Raw genomic sequence first — 16,220 nt, forward strand, 5'->3', positions numbered from 1 at the left:
CCTTTTTACCTCCTTCCCCCTCCTTCCTCTCCTCTCCTCTTTTTCTCTTTCATTGTTTTTTCCTGATACTAAGGTTTGAATTCAGGGCCTTGTGTTCTCAGTTTGTTCACTTGACTTGCATGCTGCCATTAGAGGCATAAGCCTAGCTTTTTGCTGCTCATTTTAAAGATATCAAGTCTCGTGACTTTTCTGCCCCAGCTAGCTTTAAATTGTGAGCCTCTCAATCTCAGCCTCCTGACTAGCAAGGATTATAGCTGTAAGTCACAGATACCTATAGCCAAAGCCTTTATTTCAATGTGCTTGATACTGTTAAGTCTGTACTTGGTATTTTATAAAGAAATACCCACCCCTCAAGACAGCTGAAATTTGACAGCTTACAGCAAACACTGGACACAGGAAGGATAACATTTTAAAATGTAATTTATTTGAAATGTTTCCAGAAAAGTTTAAGGCCACTGTACAAAAAACAAACATTCATTTTATCAAAACATTCATTGACATTCTCCCCAAAGGCCAATCAATGTCTTATGGAGTGGCCGATGGTTCTGCAAAGGGGACTCATTTAGTTCCCCATCACCAAATGATTTTGCTCAGCTTTCCTTTGCTTCTGTCTGCAGCAGCTTCAACTCCTGCTAAATAATTTGAGAAACAAAGCAGTTTTAAATAAACTTGTATTAGAAAAGATTCACCATGTTTAAAATCTATAAATACAGGGTTGACAGGGTAAAATTGACCATAGTATTTTTTGTTTTTGAAAAAGAATAATGCAGTATGCCTTGTTTCTATATTGATAAATCTTGTCACACAACATCTTTTGAGTGCACATGATATATGTACATAATAAAAGGACAACTGTATTTGCTGCTTTTCTGTAAACTTGACACAGAAGATTACAAAACAAACTTTTTTTGGCAATAATTTAGAATCACTACTATGAGTGCTGGTGTGGGTATAATTTTGCATAGGGCATCCTAAATATTTACATTTGCAGGGAGCTTTTCCGTGTATGGTATTAACTTTTTTTTTCTTTTTTTAAACAGTCTGTACTTCACTTGCTATGTAAATCAAGGCTGGACAAAGAGGCTGCCAGTTCAGTTGACTGATCTTAATTAATCAGAGTTAAATGACATTGACCTCAGGAGGATAAAGTTACATATTTGATTACAGCAGAGAACCAGAAATACAAACTGATGGTTCAAAGGCAGGGCAAGAAATTCTAAGCTCTGTCCTTTCACCAAAGGATTCATCCCCATAGTTTTCCCTTTTAATGTTTCCATAGAAGGCCTGGCTGAAATGCTTTTCCCTAATCTTCCCTTTCATGAGTTTTCACGTTATTATGGGTTTGTGTGTGTATGTGTATGCACGCATGTGCCAGTACTGGAGCCTGAAATCAAGGCCTCAAGCTCTCAGTCAACTTGCTTGCTCATGGCTCATGTTCTGCAACTTGAGACACACACCTCCAGTCTAGCATTTTGCTGCTTGATTTGAGATGAAGCTGCACAGAATTTTCTGCCTAGTTTGGCTCTGAACTGTAATCCTCCAGATCTCAGCTTCCTGAGTAGCTTTAATTATAAACACGAGCCAGCCACCAGCTTACTGTTTTGAGACATGATCTCACTAGGCTTTGAACCCTTGATCCTTCTGTCTATGCCTCTCAAGTGCTGGGATTACAGGTGTGCAACCATCTTATGTTTGTAAGCAAGAGCCACTAAGCCAGTCACAGTCTCGTTTCTTGTTGCCTCCACCACACTGTAAAACAAAAAAATGAAGACAGAGCTTCCTTGTTATTCTGGCAGGTGTCCCCAGCATTTCCCTCGGGTTCTATTCTGATGTAGACTGGAAGCAGCATTCCGTGGCAAGCACTGACCTTGCTCCACTCCTCCTGAGGCCATGTGTGCTTCCGTTCAAGAGTCAGAGCTGGCAGCTGCTTATTCTGGGCCCTTCTAAGGCCAGACTCTATCTCATGTCCTCATAGATTACTGCATCAAACCTGCACTGGATGAAGTTGCCAAGGGTCAATGTTTCTTTGCAAAATTAAGCCTTTAGTGTCTCAAGGGATATTTCGTGCTTTCTGGTTGAATACCACAGAGCCAAGGTCACTTGAAGGGTTGGACTTTCCTGGCTCTCCCTCAGCTGTCATCCCGATACCCTGTTTGCTAAGCTTTCTACATTCCAGGCATTCAGCTGCCATGTGGAGGACTAGAGCGCACTAGAGAACTTTGGAAGATGGGTTCTTCGAGCAATCTATGCAAGACAGTAGTTTAGAGATTCTTTTCTTTCTACTTCAAAAAAAAAAAAATCCAGCAGGACAACTGAAAAGTAACTTGTTCCAGTACCTCTCCATTCATCCAGACACTTGTGAAACACAGTAACGGGTAGAGGCTGCCTCTGATTTCAGCGGACACGGATCGATTGGCAATGACAGTACTAAGGACAAAGGTACAAAAACACAAGAGACAAGGCCAACAGTCACCAAAAAAGTATGAAAAAGTGCTTCTCCAAACTGCTCCATGTGTGGAATGCAAATACTGTGCAGGTAAGACATAGGTCTACTTCTAGGAAGGCGACACCCCTCTGTCAGACGTTGCTTTCCACGGGCCTGCTGTTCCCACAGGAAGAGTCTGTCTGTTCCATTCGCTCACAGTCAAGGCTGACCTCACTTGTGTCCATACTACAGTCTGACTCACTGCCAGATTGGTCCATCTGCTCAAGTTTTGTTTCGCCTCGGAGCTCCCTGCTCTCCATGGTGGAACTTAGGAACGGTCCCTCAGAGGCAGAACCCCCAGCCTGCGCAGCTGCACACAGCACTGTTTCTTTGGCTTGACGAATACAGTTGAGCCACTGTTGTTTGTTGAAGGTGTCATTGGCTTGTAGTGAGTGGGTCTGACTTTGGGATCCATTTTTGAAACTGACCCTGAAGAAGTTTTTAACTGTAAATGAAAAATACATGAAAAAAGAGTCATTTCCCCAGGCCAAGGATCATGGTTCAAAGCCAGCCTAGGCAGGAAAGTCTGTGAGACTCTTATCTCTAATAAATTATTCCAAAAAGCTGAAGTGGCATTGTGGCTCAAGTAATGGAGTGCTAGCCTTGAGCCAAAAAGAAGCTCAGGGAAAAGCCCAGGCCCAGAGTTCAAGCCCCAGAGTATGGTTTTTGTTTTCCTTGTAGCCTAAGCAGCCTGCCACACATGATACTTGGTTGGGCCTCCAGAGTGCTAAGATTAGTCTTGTGTCATTGTGCTTGGCCCCTCACCAGCTATTCTTAAGTCTCTTAAGAGAGCTGTCCACTAGTTAACTACAAAACCCACCATATGGAACTGGTGCCACAGGGATCAGGGGTAGCAAGAATGTTTCTATCCCGACAAGTCCACTTTTCCAAGCATACTTTTACCAGACACAGGGAGAATAGAGAACACTAGCTATGGCCGGATACATGGATTCACAGACGGGAGACTGATTGTACACTCAGCAAAATGCAGCAAGAACACTGAGATGAAATTAGCTCCAAGTCCCTGTGATGCAAACTCATACGTACTTCTCTCATTGTTGCTGAAAGCCCCTCGCAGGGAGCCGCCCAGCCTCACTTCTCCATCCTGCAGGTCTTCCAGCAGGAGGTCCTTCACAGGGATTGGCTGCCGGTACAACTGGTAACACAACTGTTCATTGTGGGTTACAGCTCGGGTAATCACAAGCACTTCTTGGAACAAGAAAACATGAAGTTTCTAGAGAAAAAAAATACACACAATTTCCTTAAACAGTAATCTAATATGTGTAGTCCTCTGTGGTGCGAGGGCCACATGCAGCAGGTTCACAGTGGATTATGATTTATGTTCAAGTCCATGTGTGTATGTGTGTATGTATATATAATTGCTTTTCCAATAATTCTTGGCACCCACAGAGAAAGCCTTTCTAGCTAGGTGCTGACAGCTCACACCTGTAATCTTAGCTACTCAAGTGGCTGAGATTTGAGGATCATGAAAAGTGAGATTCTTATCTCCAGCCAGTAGAAAGCCAGAAGTGGAGATATGGCTCAAATGATACAGGGCCAGCCTTGAACTGAAAACCCAAGCTAGAAATCAAGGTCTTAAGTTCAAACCCTAGTACTGGCACTCATATACTCACAAAAGCCTTTGTGTTCACAAATACCTGTAGCTAGGGCTTATTAACTCTGAGGATCCAATTTATAGTGTAGTTCACAATCTAGGCAGACACATGGCCTCCAGGTCGAGAAAGAGGAAAAAGGGGTATCGGATAAAAGGAATACTAAAGATGGAAAAAGAGCCAGGTGTGGTGGCTCACACCTGTAATCCTAGCTATTCAGGAGGCTAAAATCTGAGTGCTGGGGCTCAAGTGGTAGGGCAGTAGCTTTGAGCTGAAGAGCTCAGGGACAGTGCTCAGGCACAGAGTTCAATTCCCATGACCCACAAAAAAAAATAAAAATAAAAAAGGAAAGGAAAAAGCCTCCCTGGCTTTGGCTTTGGTGTATATACCCAATACTCTATGAGATCAAATTTACCAATAGGCTGTAGAGGATAAAGCTGTATAACAACACCTAATATTAATCTTTGTTTCCCAAACTCATAAAGCACTTGTTATTTCAGCCACAGAGTGCATCATCAACCTTATCCTGTAATTCCAACAGGGAAGGATCAGGGCATGTTGCAACAGCCGTAGCAAAAAGGATCCAAGAGCCAGCACTGCGGGCTGCTGCCTGTAATCCTAACTACTCAGGAAGCTGAGATCTGAGAAGGACAGTTCAAAGCTAGACCGGATAGAAAAGTCTGAATGGCTTATCTCCAGTTAACCCCCTGAAAACTGGAAGTAATGCAGTGGCTCAAGTGATAGAGTGATAGCCTTGAGCTGAAGAGCTTAAACTCAGGGCATAGGCTCTATCCCTGAGCTTCTCTATGCTCAAGGCTAGAACACTCTACCACCTGAGCCACAGTGCCATTTCTGGCTTTTTCTGTTTATGTAATACTGAAGAATTCATGTATGCTAGGCAAGCCACTTGCCACACTAAGCCACATTCCCAGCCCAAGATCTCTCTCTCTTTTTTTTTTTTTTTTCTTTTTTGCCAGTCCTGGGCTTGGGCTCAGGGCCTGAGCATTGTCCCTGGATTTTTCTCAAGGTTAGGGCTCTACCACTTGAGCCACAGCACCACTTCTGGCTTTTTGCTACATATGTGGTACCGAGGAGTTGAACCCGGGTCTTTGTGCATGCTAGGCAAGCACTCTACCCCGCCAAACTCCTGGCCCTCCAAGATATTTTCTTAAGTACAATAATAACCACAGTAATAATGTAATAAAAGGGGTGATATTAACTGTTATACATTTCATTTTGAAGGTTGTAATCTAACAAAATAAAAAGCTGGTAAACTTATATTGGTTTCCAAAATTCTTTCTGAATATGTATTGGCCCATGATAAGAAAATATCTTAAAAGATGTATGGAAGCATGGCTCAAGTGGTAGAATACTTACCTAGCTATAATGTGAAAGAAACAACTGGGATATCTATGATGAGCTGGTGGCTCACACCTGTAATCCTAGCTACTTGGGAGGCTGAGATCTAAGGATCACAGTTCCAAGTCAGCCTGAGCAAGTAAATCCATGAGACTCTTTATTTCCAATTAACCAGCAAAAAGTTAGAAATGGAGCTGTGGTTCAAGTGGTAAAGTGCTAGCCTTGATCCAAAAAAGCTCAGGAACAGTTTCCAGACCCTGAGTTCAAGCCCAAGGACTAATACCAAAACATACAGAAAAAAAAAAAAAGCAAAATATGACAGTAGATGGAGGAATAGTAAGAGGAAGCTCTGATGAAATGATCAGGGATCGGAGAAGACCCAAAACAAGATCTCAAGAAAGTAACGGCTTACCACACCCCGGCTGTTCTTCAGTTCACCATGGCAACACAGGACCCTTGAACAGTCAATCAAGGAGTCTTTCTGGCCTTCTTCCAAGTAAAGAAGGCGTTCTTTATAATAGCGACATTCAGATTCCCCAGTCTTCGTGTTGATTTCTGCGACAATTCCTTGGATGATGTTTATCTATAGAAACAGGGGAAAGGATATATGAGGAAAGTCAATAGTATTCCATGACATTTGTTTTTTTTTTGGTTATTTTGTGGGTGTTGGGGCTTGAACAAGGCCTGGGCGCTAAACCTGAGCTCTGCAGTTCAAGGCTATCCTTGAGCCAAGCCCTACTTTCCATTTTCTAGTGGTTAACTGGAGATACAGTCACCAGACCAGCCATTGCTCCAATATCTGCCCAACATGTATGGAAGTGCAAAAAGTTAAAGAGCAAAAAGTCTAAAAAGCCTGTAATTTTTTTTTTAAGTATGTCATTTTCTTTCTTTTAGGAGGTTGAGGGTAGAAGGATCTGAGTTCTAGGCCAGCCTGGGATAGTGAAAAAGAAATTGTGGTGGTGATGTTGCTGTTGATGACGATAAATGTGTGGCGTTTGTGGCTGTACTCAAGGCAGGTACTCTACTGCTGAGCTATGTGCCCCGAGGGGTGTAGGGGTGTGTGTGTGTGTGTGTGTGTGTGTGTCACAAACTTTCCTGCCTAGGCTGGCTTTGAACTTCTCAGATCTCAGCCTCCTAAGTAGCTAGGATTACAGGTGTGAGACACCAGTGCCCAGTCTCATTCTGGCACAAGGTTTTACTCCCTGCCTGGTTATCCACCAAGACTGATCCACCTATCTTAGGCATCCTGCTGAGATGGAAAATGTTGGACTTTTCCCATGTGTGAGAAGTAATGCACCTACTATCTGGTGAGCATAACTGTAACCCCTCTATACAGTACCTAGGTAATAAAAAATAAAAAAATGGACTTTTCTGCCAGGGCTTGCCTGAAACTTCCATTCTCCGGCCTCACACTCATGTAGCTAAGATGACAGATGTGTGCCAATGTGCTGGACAACAGAGGTCCCCAAAATCTTCCGCACAAGCTAGCCTCCAATGGCAGGTTTGCTTATCCTAGTCCACCCTTCCACATGGTAAGTTTTGAAAGAGATCTGTGGAACTCAACAGTCATGGGTACTTCCAAGAAGAAAAAATAATTTCCCCAAATAAGCTGAAGTCGTGAGTCACACTTCACATGAATTGAACCAAGTTTGTTGAGTACCTAGTGCTAGGTAGAGAAGGTCCCTAGCCTTCAGAAGCTTAGAACATATGGAGGCTTCTAAGAAATTGCTTTGTAAGTACCTTACTATGTTCTTCATACAGAGATGAGGCCATACTCTTCAAAAAAATTAATGCCTGCTTTTAAAATGGCCATGGCTTATCTTTCCAGTTAAGTATGACAAGGGCAGAGGAGGTCATGAGCCAGCATTGAGTCTGTTCTCCAAGTGGCCAAAAACGTATGCACCACAGACACCTCCTAATTGAACTCGGGGAATTAACAGCCGGCATAGCACATGAGGACTCATAAATTCAAATGCCACCATGGTTCCTTAGGCAGCTATGACTACCTCCAAATACTGCTCTTTCTCTGGTATTTGGAAAAAATACAGACAGAACAAGGGACACAGTGTGCTGTCACCCCATAGTCTGTGTAGATATTTGCTACAGTAACTCCGCACACACTTTCATTGATTAAAATGGTGTTTTGTATTTATGTCTCCCTGAGTATCATGTTCTGAAGTCTTGAGGGAGGTTTAGTTTGCAGTGTCAGGGAGGGATAGAGTTCATACAGCAGATTTCTAGTAATAAACTGTCCTGGTAGTGATGCATTTAAGCTTATTGTTGCAAACTGAAATGTACTAATATAACTGTATAGGGGTGTAGTGCTGGAATCATCACAGTGGAATCTGAAAGCCCTAGTCTTTGTGTCACAATGTCATCAGCTCAAGTGAAACTGAGCTCCTTGTGGCTGCCTGTTCGAAGGAGGATTGAGTTCAAGGATTATTTTTGTGTGTGCTCGGTGAACTCAGGGCTTGAGGCTTTCCCTGAGATTTCCTTGAGCCAGAATTCCACTTCTGGCATTTTGGTGGTCAATTGGAAATAAGAGTCTCATATACTTCATTGCCTCAGCTGGCTTCAAATCTCCATCCTCAGATCTCAGGGAGGATTACAGGCATGAGCCACCAGTGTCTACTCCTCCCTCCCCCCTTTTTTCTTTGTAAGTTCTGGGGCTTGAACTCAGGGCCTGGGCACTGTCGTTGAGCTTTCTCAAGGTTAGCACTCTACCACTTGAGCCACAGCACCACTTCTGGCTTTTTCTGTGTACGTGGTACTGAAGAATCCAAACCCAAGGCTTCGTGCATGCCAGGCAAGCACTCTACCACTAGGCCATACTTCTAGCCCCTCCCCCAATTTTAAAAAACAAAACAGTTGGGGAGTTGTGGTAGGGATGGGGCAGCAATGGTTTGCCAGATCATTTTCTGTCTGAAACAAATTTTAAAGTTCAGTCAACTAAACAGCAATTCTGAGACATAGCTGGATATCCAGTTCTACTTTAAAAAGCTCTCTTTGGGGGACAGTTTCATTCATTCATTGGTTCATCTGCTCATTTATTCACTTATAGTGGTATCTAGACTTGAACTTAGGGCCTCATGTTCTTGCTCTGCCTTCTTTTTTTTTTTTGCTCAAGGCAGGTGCTCTACCTTTTGAGTCACATTTCTCCACATCTGACTTTTTGGTAGTTAACTGCAAAGTTGTCCACCTGGGCTGGCTTTGAATCAGCTCAGATCTCAGCCTCCCAAGAGGCTAAGAACTACAGGTATGAGCCACTAGAACCTGGCCAAAACACTGTTAAGACATGAACAGGTCTTAGCAGAGGACGGAATGTAATCAACCCTCTAGTTGCAGTTGCACCCTCTGGCTTTTCCCCTTTGTGTAGATGGAAATTGATTCAAGGAACATACAAGTTGATCTACATTAGCACTGTGGGGTTTAAGAGTACAGAGCTAAATAGTCCTGCTCATTTGGAAAAGAAGGGAAAATATGACATCATAAATGGGCCTTTAGAAGGCTTGCTTTGCAGACACCTTGAAATATGGGAATGTTGTACTTTGTGCACAGTTCTGCCTGATTCCACTTTTGAAAATGGCTTTACATTTTCTGTTCAAAGGACATTGGTAACTTGCATGTTCTTTCATATTGCAATCATCTTTTTCAAATTCAAACTTTAGTTCTCGGTAAAGAGGACAATATCATTTCATGGTGTATATTAAAAAGAAGGTATCTCTTTAGTAAAACAGAACAGGTTCATTCTCCACAAAAGTAATTATTTAGAGCTGCTTTGATTCCTGCAGACCACACACTAGGATGAACTATGAAGAGGAAGAACTCAATCACTCCCCTCCCAGTACCCAAAGGACGTGATAAAGTGAGTGGGTCTCATCTCCAGTGCCTGCGGCCCTGCCCCCGCTGCCTCCAAGGCCTGGTTTATGTGACTTGGGCCTGTCAGATGCCCAGAACACCTCATGAATAAGGAGTCTTTCCCCATTTTAATCTATCCTCCATGGCAACAGAAAGGTCTCAGCACAAATACCACCTGGTACTCAGCTATCTGCAATTGCAAAGGCAACAGGGTTCAAAAACCTGGCTTGTTTCCCACATCAATATACAGGGCTCTTACGCAGAAAGGTACAGGATTAGAACCCACGTGAATGGAGATTTGAATATCAGTTCCATCACTTGTTGGCTCTGGACCTGAGCAAGCTAAGCAACTTGTCCCAGAGGAACCTAGAAAAATGATTTCCATAAGGGAATCTTATTCATATTTTATGCTTGAGGAGCAAACAACAACCCCCCTCCCCCATTTACTTACTCTTTCATAAGTTAGGAGTATTGCCTATGAGTTTTATCTATAAAACTGATTTTAAAGTTAACTTGAAGCGGGGTGCAGGTAACTCACTCCTGTAATTCTAGCTGCTCAGGAGGCTGAGATCCAAGGATGGCAGTTCAAAGCAAGCCCAGGCACAAAAGTCCGTGAGACTCTTATGAAATTAAGCACCAGAAAACTGGAAGTAGCGCTGTGGCATAAGTGGTAGAGCACTAGCTTTGAGCTAAAGAGCTCAGGAAAAATGCCCAGGCCTAGAGTTCAAGCCCCATGACCAGGAAAGAAAAAAAATGGTACTTGATAAATGTCACTAATTATTTTTGTTGTTGGTAGTACTCATAATTATTAAATCCCTCTGTTGGAGACAAACTGGCACTCTGCTCAGTACGTTCAAGGCTTTTGATAGTCAAACTATAAATATCCTGATACTATTGTATCTATTAAAACAGGGAAAGCCAAGTGCAGGTGGCTTGTGCCTGTAATCCTAGCCATTAAGAATGCTGAGATCTTGGGGCCGGGAGTGTGGTAGAGTGCTTGCCTAGCATGCACGAAGACCCGGGTTTGATTCCTCGGTACCACATATGTAGCAAAAAAGCCAGAAGTAGTGCTGGGGCTCAAGTGGTAGAGCCCTAGCCTTGAGAAAAATCCAGGGACAGTGCTCAGGCGCTGAGCCCAAGCCCAGGACTGGCAAAAACAAAACAAAACAAAACAAAAAAAGCAAGATTGACAGGTACCAGGCCTGGAGCCCAGCGTTCTGAGGATGGCAGCACACAAAAACCCACTCATTCCCACATATGCAGTATACGTGAAACTGCCATCCGAATGCAGAAATGAGCAGGTGAGAGAGGGGGAGACACTTACAGCTTCTTCCAGGTGCTGTTGATCGGGATTATCATTCGGTGTGTGCCGCAGGATTTCGCGAAGAAGCAGAGGGTATTTCACCAGACGGCTTCTTGGAATATCAAGAAAATTCCAGAGATCCAGCTTGCGGCTAAATGGGGATTCTAAACATCGTTGGAGGAAATCCTGGACTCTGTGGTCTTGCTTTTTGTGATCCAGCAGGGCTTTTGCGGCTACTTGATTACTACAATAGCTGTCATAGGAGCTGAGGCAAGGCAGCTAAAAAGGAAGCATCCAAAAGAGGTTGGGAGTTAAAATAATTTAGCTCGGAAGCTACAAGGCACTCACTGGGACTAAGCAAATAGCATACTAGTCTCCAGACTTGGTCAACCCTCCTCCAACTGCATGGCTGGAGAAAACCACATTATGGAATCCTCAACACAGAAAAAGTGCACAGGTTCTTAAGGCCTTGACTGGCCTCCATTTAACCAGTTATTTTCTTTAATGGTAAGACCCCTATCACAATTTGATTCAAAGACATCAGAAGACAAGCTACCTTGTCTGTTCTGCCTTTGTTGATCCTGAAGTTTGAACTCAGAGCCTTATACTTACTACATGAGCCATACCCCATACCCCAGCCAGCCTGATGTCTATCTGTCCACCCACCTACCCCTCATCTACCTAATGTTTACATTAGGATCTCCCCTCCTCTCCCCCCTCCCCCCTCCCCCCTTCTCTCTCCCTTCCTTTCTCCCTCCCTCTCTTTCTTTCCAGGGCCCAGGTACTGTTCCTGAGCTTCTCTGATCATGGCTAGTACTCTACCACTTGGCCCACAGCTCCACGTCTGTTCTTTATTTTTTATTTAGTAGTTTGTTGGAGATAAGAGTCTCATATACTTTCCTGCTCAGACTGGCATTGAACAGCAGCCTTCAGATCTCAGCTTTGTACCGAGTAGCCAGAATTATAGGCATGAGCCACTGGTACCTCACTAATAGGATTTTTAAAAAATTATTCATATGAAACTCATGTAGAGGACATAGTGGCACACACACCACACATGAAGCACTGGTTACACACCACAGTGCAGCCCCTGGTGTGGCTCACTGCCAGCACCTCTATATTAGTTACAATTACCTAATTCTGGGGCTGGAGGGCATAGCCTAGTGCTTGAGCTTGAGCTTGAGCTTGCACAAAGCTTTGGGTTCCATTTCTTTAGTACCATATACATAGAAAAAAACCAGAAGTGGTGCTAGCCTTGAAGAAAGCTCAAGGACAGTGCTCGGGCCCTGAACTCAAGTCCTAGAACTAGCAATAAATAAAGTTACAAAGTCTTAAGAGCTTCTCATCCTTTTTTTAACTTGACCCTCTTCATGGCCCCTGGGGCTCAGCATGGTAACTGGAAGCTAAGAATTGCAGTAATGCGAAGCCAGTGTTCACATCACCTGCTCTTCAGAGGGTTCAATGCACGACATGACAAAGGCGTGTGTCTCTTTTTCTTCATCCTCAGTACTCTGTGAATGCTATACAATACTTAGTGTTTCCAGTGAATAGATAAATGTTTACTAGATGACAAAATGATGGAATATCTGATGGCTTGGGAGCATTGCTTAAAAATAACAGCATCAGGGCTGGGAGCTTGGCCAAGTGGTAGAACGCTTGCCTACCATGCATGAAGACCCGGGTTCAAGTCCTTGGTACCACATACATTTAAAAAAAAAGCCGGAAGTGGTGCTGAGGCTTTAATGGTAGAGCTCTAGCCTTGAGAAAGCCCAAGGACAGTGCTCAGGTCCTGAGCTCAAGCCCAGGACTGGCAAAACAAACTCAGCATCACTTGAAAGTTTAAATATTCTACTCCTTTTGTTTACACTTGGTATTGAAGTCATAAACTCACTGAAACAAAAAAATTACTGGGGAAGTATTTAGAAGGTTTACTAGTAGGTTTAACATTCAATGTTTTATACATATAATGTATTATTACTTTGATTTGTGTTGAAGAGTTTCAGAAATTCTTCCTCCACTTTTTATTTGAAAGTAATAACAAACACCCACGCATACATACACCCCAGATGTGGTGCTTGTAATTAAAATTTTCAAAGTTAATTAAAAAGCACCCCTGGCTCTTTTAAATTCATTTCCACTTCCTTGCCTTTTAAAAGACCTGGAAACAACCAATTTCATTATGGAGAAGCAAATTAGCAGAACCCATCAGATGTAAACTAACAGGAACCCCAGCCACACTGCTATCCAATGGCCCATTAGTCTCTCTGAGCCCACCACCTGCTACCATGGCAACAGAGAGGCGCTCTGTGTCTGTGTCCACACCTGATGGGCTCAGTTCCTGGGCATGAGTGGTTCAGGCTACCTAGTCCAGCTAGAGAAGATCACACGTGATCTTAATTAGATACAGGAAGACTGTATATATCTTGGTTTTTCAAGTACAGCCACATTCACTTATTTAAAATTTAGTGGCAGATTCTGGAATTGGAAAATCAGATTGAAAGACAAAAGTGAACAGTGGTTTATAACATCTTTCTCCACCTGTAAAATGCCTGTACTAATGTCTTCCTTCCTTTAGTGAGGCTCAGTATATAGAATATGTAGCTTAGAGTGTGCTCCTGGTTATGAATCAGTAACAACTAGCTATTTTTTTCCTGTGATATTTAATTGAAGAACTTGTAGTTTAGGGAAGTAAAGCTACTTACTCAGCTGGAGTTTAAGGCTTGTTCTTACATCTTCCCTTAAAGCTCTGAAATAACTTGATTATCTCTATGAATAGACAATCAAGAATTTATGAGAAAAAAAATCACTTTTCCAAAAGAAATTCTAATCCTCTGACATTGTGAAAACTGACATAAAAAATGTATTTTTTTTTGCTCCCACAGACTCTGCTTCTCTCTTTGAATTAAAATTTAATTAGAACCCAAACTACCATGAGAACTTGCTACTTTGGAGTACATATCAATTATTTTATCACTGGATCAGTCACTTGGGCAGTTGTTTCTTGTTATGGGAAAGGCTTGCTCAAACAAAGTGATCTGTTAGGAAAGGGGGCAGTGATCTGCAGTAACTAGGGAGGTTCCCTGAAAAAAAAAAGTAACCACTCTGTTTAAGATCTTAAAAGCAAAAGTAACGGATTCATTCTAAGGTCAAAAGGACCAGCTGGCACAGCCCCTTCAGATAGTCCCTTGTTTAAAAGTTTTTTTTTTTTGTTTTGTTTTTTCACTTTTTTCCTTTTGGGGGGGGGAGGAGAAGAAATAAATCAAATTTTCTGGGTTTAATGGGCTCTGACTTTTCTCATTCAAAGTCCACAAAGTTGTTGACTTTGTTCTGAGAAAAAGACCAGAACTCAAACACATGTACCTCTTGGTTTACAGTTCCCACTCACAAGAACTCATCTGCGATTAGAGGAGGGAAAACATTTACCAGCCCATTGGGCCTGATAAATAAGGACCATTTCTCATGGAGTTTGGCAACAACGGGCCAGTTGTCCCGGGCTGAGTCCCGTGTACTATATCACAGCCCAGATAGACAGCAGTGTGCTATCTATCCCCATCCCAAATGAACTAACAGAAGTGACCAATATGTTTTAAAAAATGGTCATAACTTGGCAAATTCCTCCAACCTGTGTTCCTAGTACAAATTCACAATGTGTGTATGATGTTTAAGAAAGACATGTAGTATATATTCTAGTATTATTGTGTCTTCAAAACCAGAGTGCTCATCCTGTCCATGGCACATGGCCTCTCTGCTTCTCATCAAAGCACTCCACGAACCATAAGGAATAACTCTCCTCACTAGACCTCTGCTGACTCTAGTTGGCAGGCTCTCTTTACAGAAATTTCTTTGTGGACTAAAGAGAGTGAAACTTCTACTGTGGCTTCTCATATCATGAAAGTCAAAAGTAAAAGATGAATGATCTCTCATGAAATATTAAGACCCCTTTGCTAAATTAGTCCTTGTAGAACATTACTGTCTTTCAGATATTCAAGATATTTCAGCCTCAGTGCTAAAATTGACTCATAAATTAAAAAGCTAGCTGAGGCATGAATTTCTTCAAGATTTTGGATTAAAGCAGTAGTTGAGAAGCACAAAGTAAGAAACCAAGATTTAAAACTTTCTGCAACTCTTCTCCACATCCTCACCAGATGCCCTGCCCTAGTTCCCGGTTCCAGTGGGATATCCCGGGTCACACTCAAGCCAGGACACTTTCTTAGGATGTCTCCTTGGCTCTTTAGATATTCTCCTAATCAAGCCAAAATGCCTTATCGGCTGGAAAATTGAGGTCAGTGGCCCAACCTTTAGGCTTGTGTCCTCCAGAGTGTGACATAGGCTGGGTCCCAGGGTCTCCCTGTAGGTCCCCTCTCAAAGGCTAGCCATTCTGGGCTTGGAACCAGATCTAAAATTTAAATTAAAAAAAAAAAAAACCTAATCTGCTTTAAAAAAAAAAAAACACACTTTTCTGCATATCCATTTGGCCCGTGGGGACTGGAGGGTTAGGAGAGAGGAAATTCACACGGTGGTGGCAGGACTCACAATATCACTCTCCAGAGAAATCACTCTTGTGCTGCTCTGGCTCTTAGCTATTTTTCTGAAATGCTGGGTGGAATCTAGACATGTAATCTAGTCTGGGAGAAGTCATCAAGGAAATCAATATTCAGAACCTGCTTCATAACAAATATCACTTGGAATTGGGGTGGGACTTTGTTAAGAAGAAACATTCATATACAGTTGAACGAATAAACCCCATTATGGGCCCCACAGCACAGAATCCAGACCTAAGACTATAAATTCAGAAGCTCTAACAAAAGCTCATAGCTGATTTCTTCATGAAGTCAGGAAAAGGAGCAGGTCCCTTTGGGATAAGTCAGCATACATGCCAAGCTCTCCTATGAAGCAACTATGTATCATATATGTGTTAAATATTAGCAATATGTACTTATTACTTTGCTTATGAAAGGACATTTAGACTGAGTTTTTTTTTTTTCTTTTGGTTGGTCATGGAGCTTGAACGCAGAGCCTGGGTGCTATCCCTGAGCTTTTCCAGTCAAGGCTACTGTTCTACCACTTTGAGCCACAATACCACTTCTAGTTTTCTGGTGGTTAATTGGGGATAAGTCCATGAGACCATGGACTGCCAGTTGGTGGCTCATGTCTGTAATCCTAGCTACTCAGGAGGCTGAGATCTGAGGATCAAGGTTCAAAGCCAGCCTGGGCACAAAAGGACCTGAGACTCTTATCTCCAATTAACCTTTAGAAAATGGGAAGTGAGGCTTGGCTCAAGGGTAAGGAGGTAGCTTTGAGCTGAAGAGCTCAGGGATAATGCTAGAATCCTCAAATCTTAGCCTTCTAAGTATCTGGAATCATAGACAAGAGCCACCAACAGTGCCTAGTTCTGTAAGTTCTTTTTGTTTTGTTGTTGTTGTTGTTTTTTGCCAGTCCTGGGCATGAACTCAGGATCTGAGCACTGTCCTTGGGTTTTCTCAAGGCTAGCACTCTACCACTTGAGCCACAGCACCACTTCTTGCTTTTCTATGTATGTAATATGGAGTCTCCATGAATGCTAGGCAAGCATTCTACCAGTAGGTCAAATTCCCGGTTCCTC

The 16,220-nt window shown here is 42.7% G+C and overlaps 1 protein-coding gene across 5 annotated transcripts in view; it reads right to left on the reverse strand.

Moving 5' to 3' along the window:
* Window positions 1–408: 408 nt before the first annotated feature.
* The window catches only part of Arhgef3 (Rho guanine nucleotide exchange factor 3), a 289,317-nt gene continuing 273,505 nt past the window's right edge, over window positions 409–16,220 (reverse strand). For 3 of the 5 annotated variants that reach the window (XM_090320712.1, XM_090320709.1, XM_090320710.1), the window contains 4 exons: window positions 10,640–10,897; window positions 5,870–6,040; window positions 3,533–3,719; window positions 409–2,930 (listed from right to left, as the gene is read on the reverse strand). In XM_090320712.1, the coding sequence (XP_090176838.1) occupies window positions 2,578–2,930; window positions 3,533–3,719; window positions 5,870–6,040; window positions 10,640–10,897 (969 nt within the window). In that variant the 3' untranslated portion in view covers window positions 409–2,577. The remainder of the gene's footprint in view (window positions 2,931–3,532; window positions 3,720–5,869; window positions 6,041–10,639; window positions 10,898–16,220) is intronic. The other 2 variants (XM_090320721.1, XM_090320727.1) reach the window with 1 other exon arrangement.

The sequence above is a fragment of the Megascapheus bottae genome, chromosome 2 (genome assembly GCF_031878675.1).
Source record: "Megascapheus bottae isolate mThoBot1 chromosome 2, mThoBot2.hap1, whole genome shotgun sequence".
NCBI lineage: Eukaryota > Metazoa > Chordata > Mammalia > Rodentia > Geomyidae > Megascapheus > Megascapheus bottae.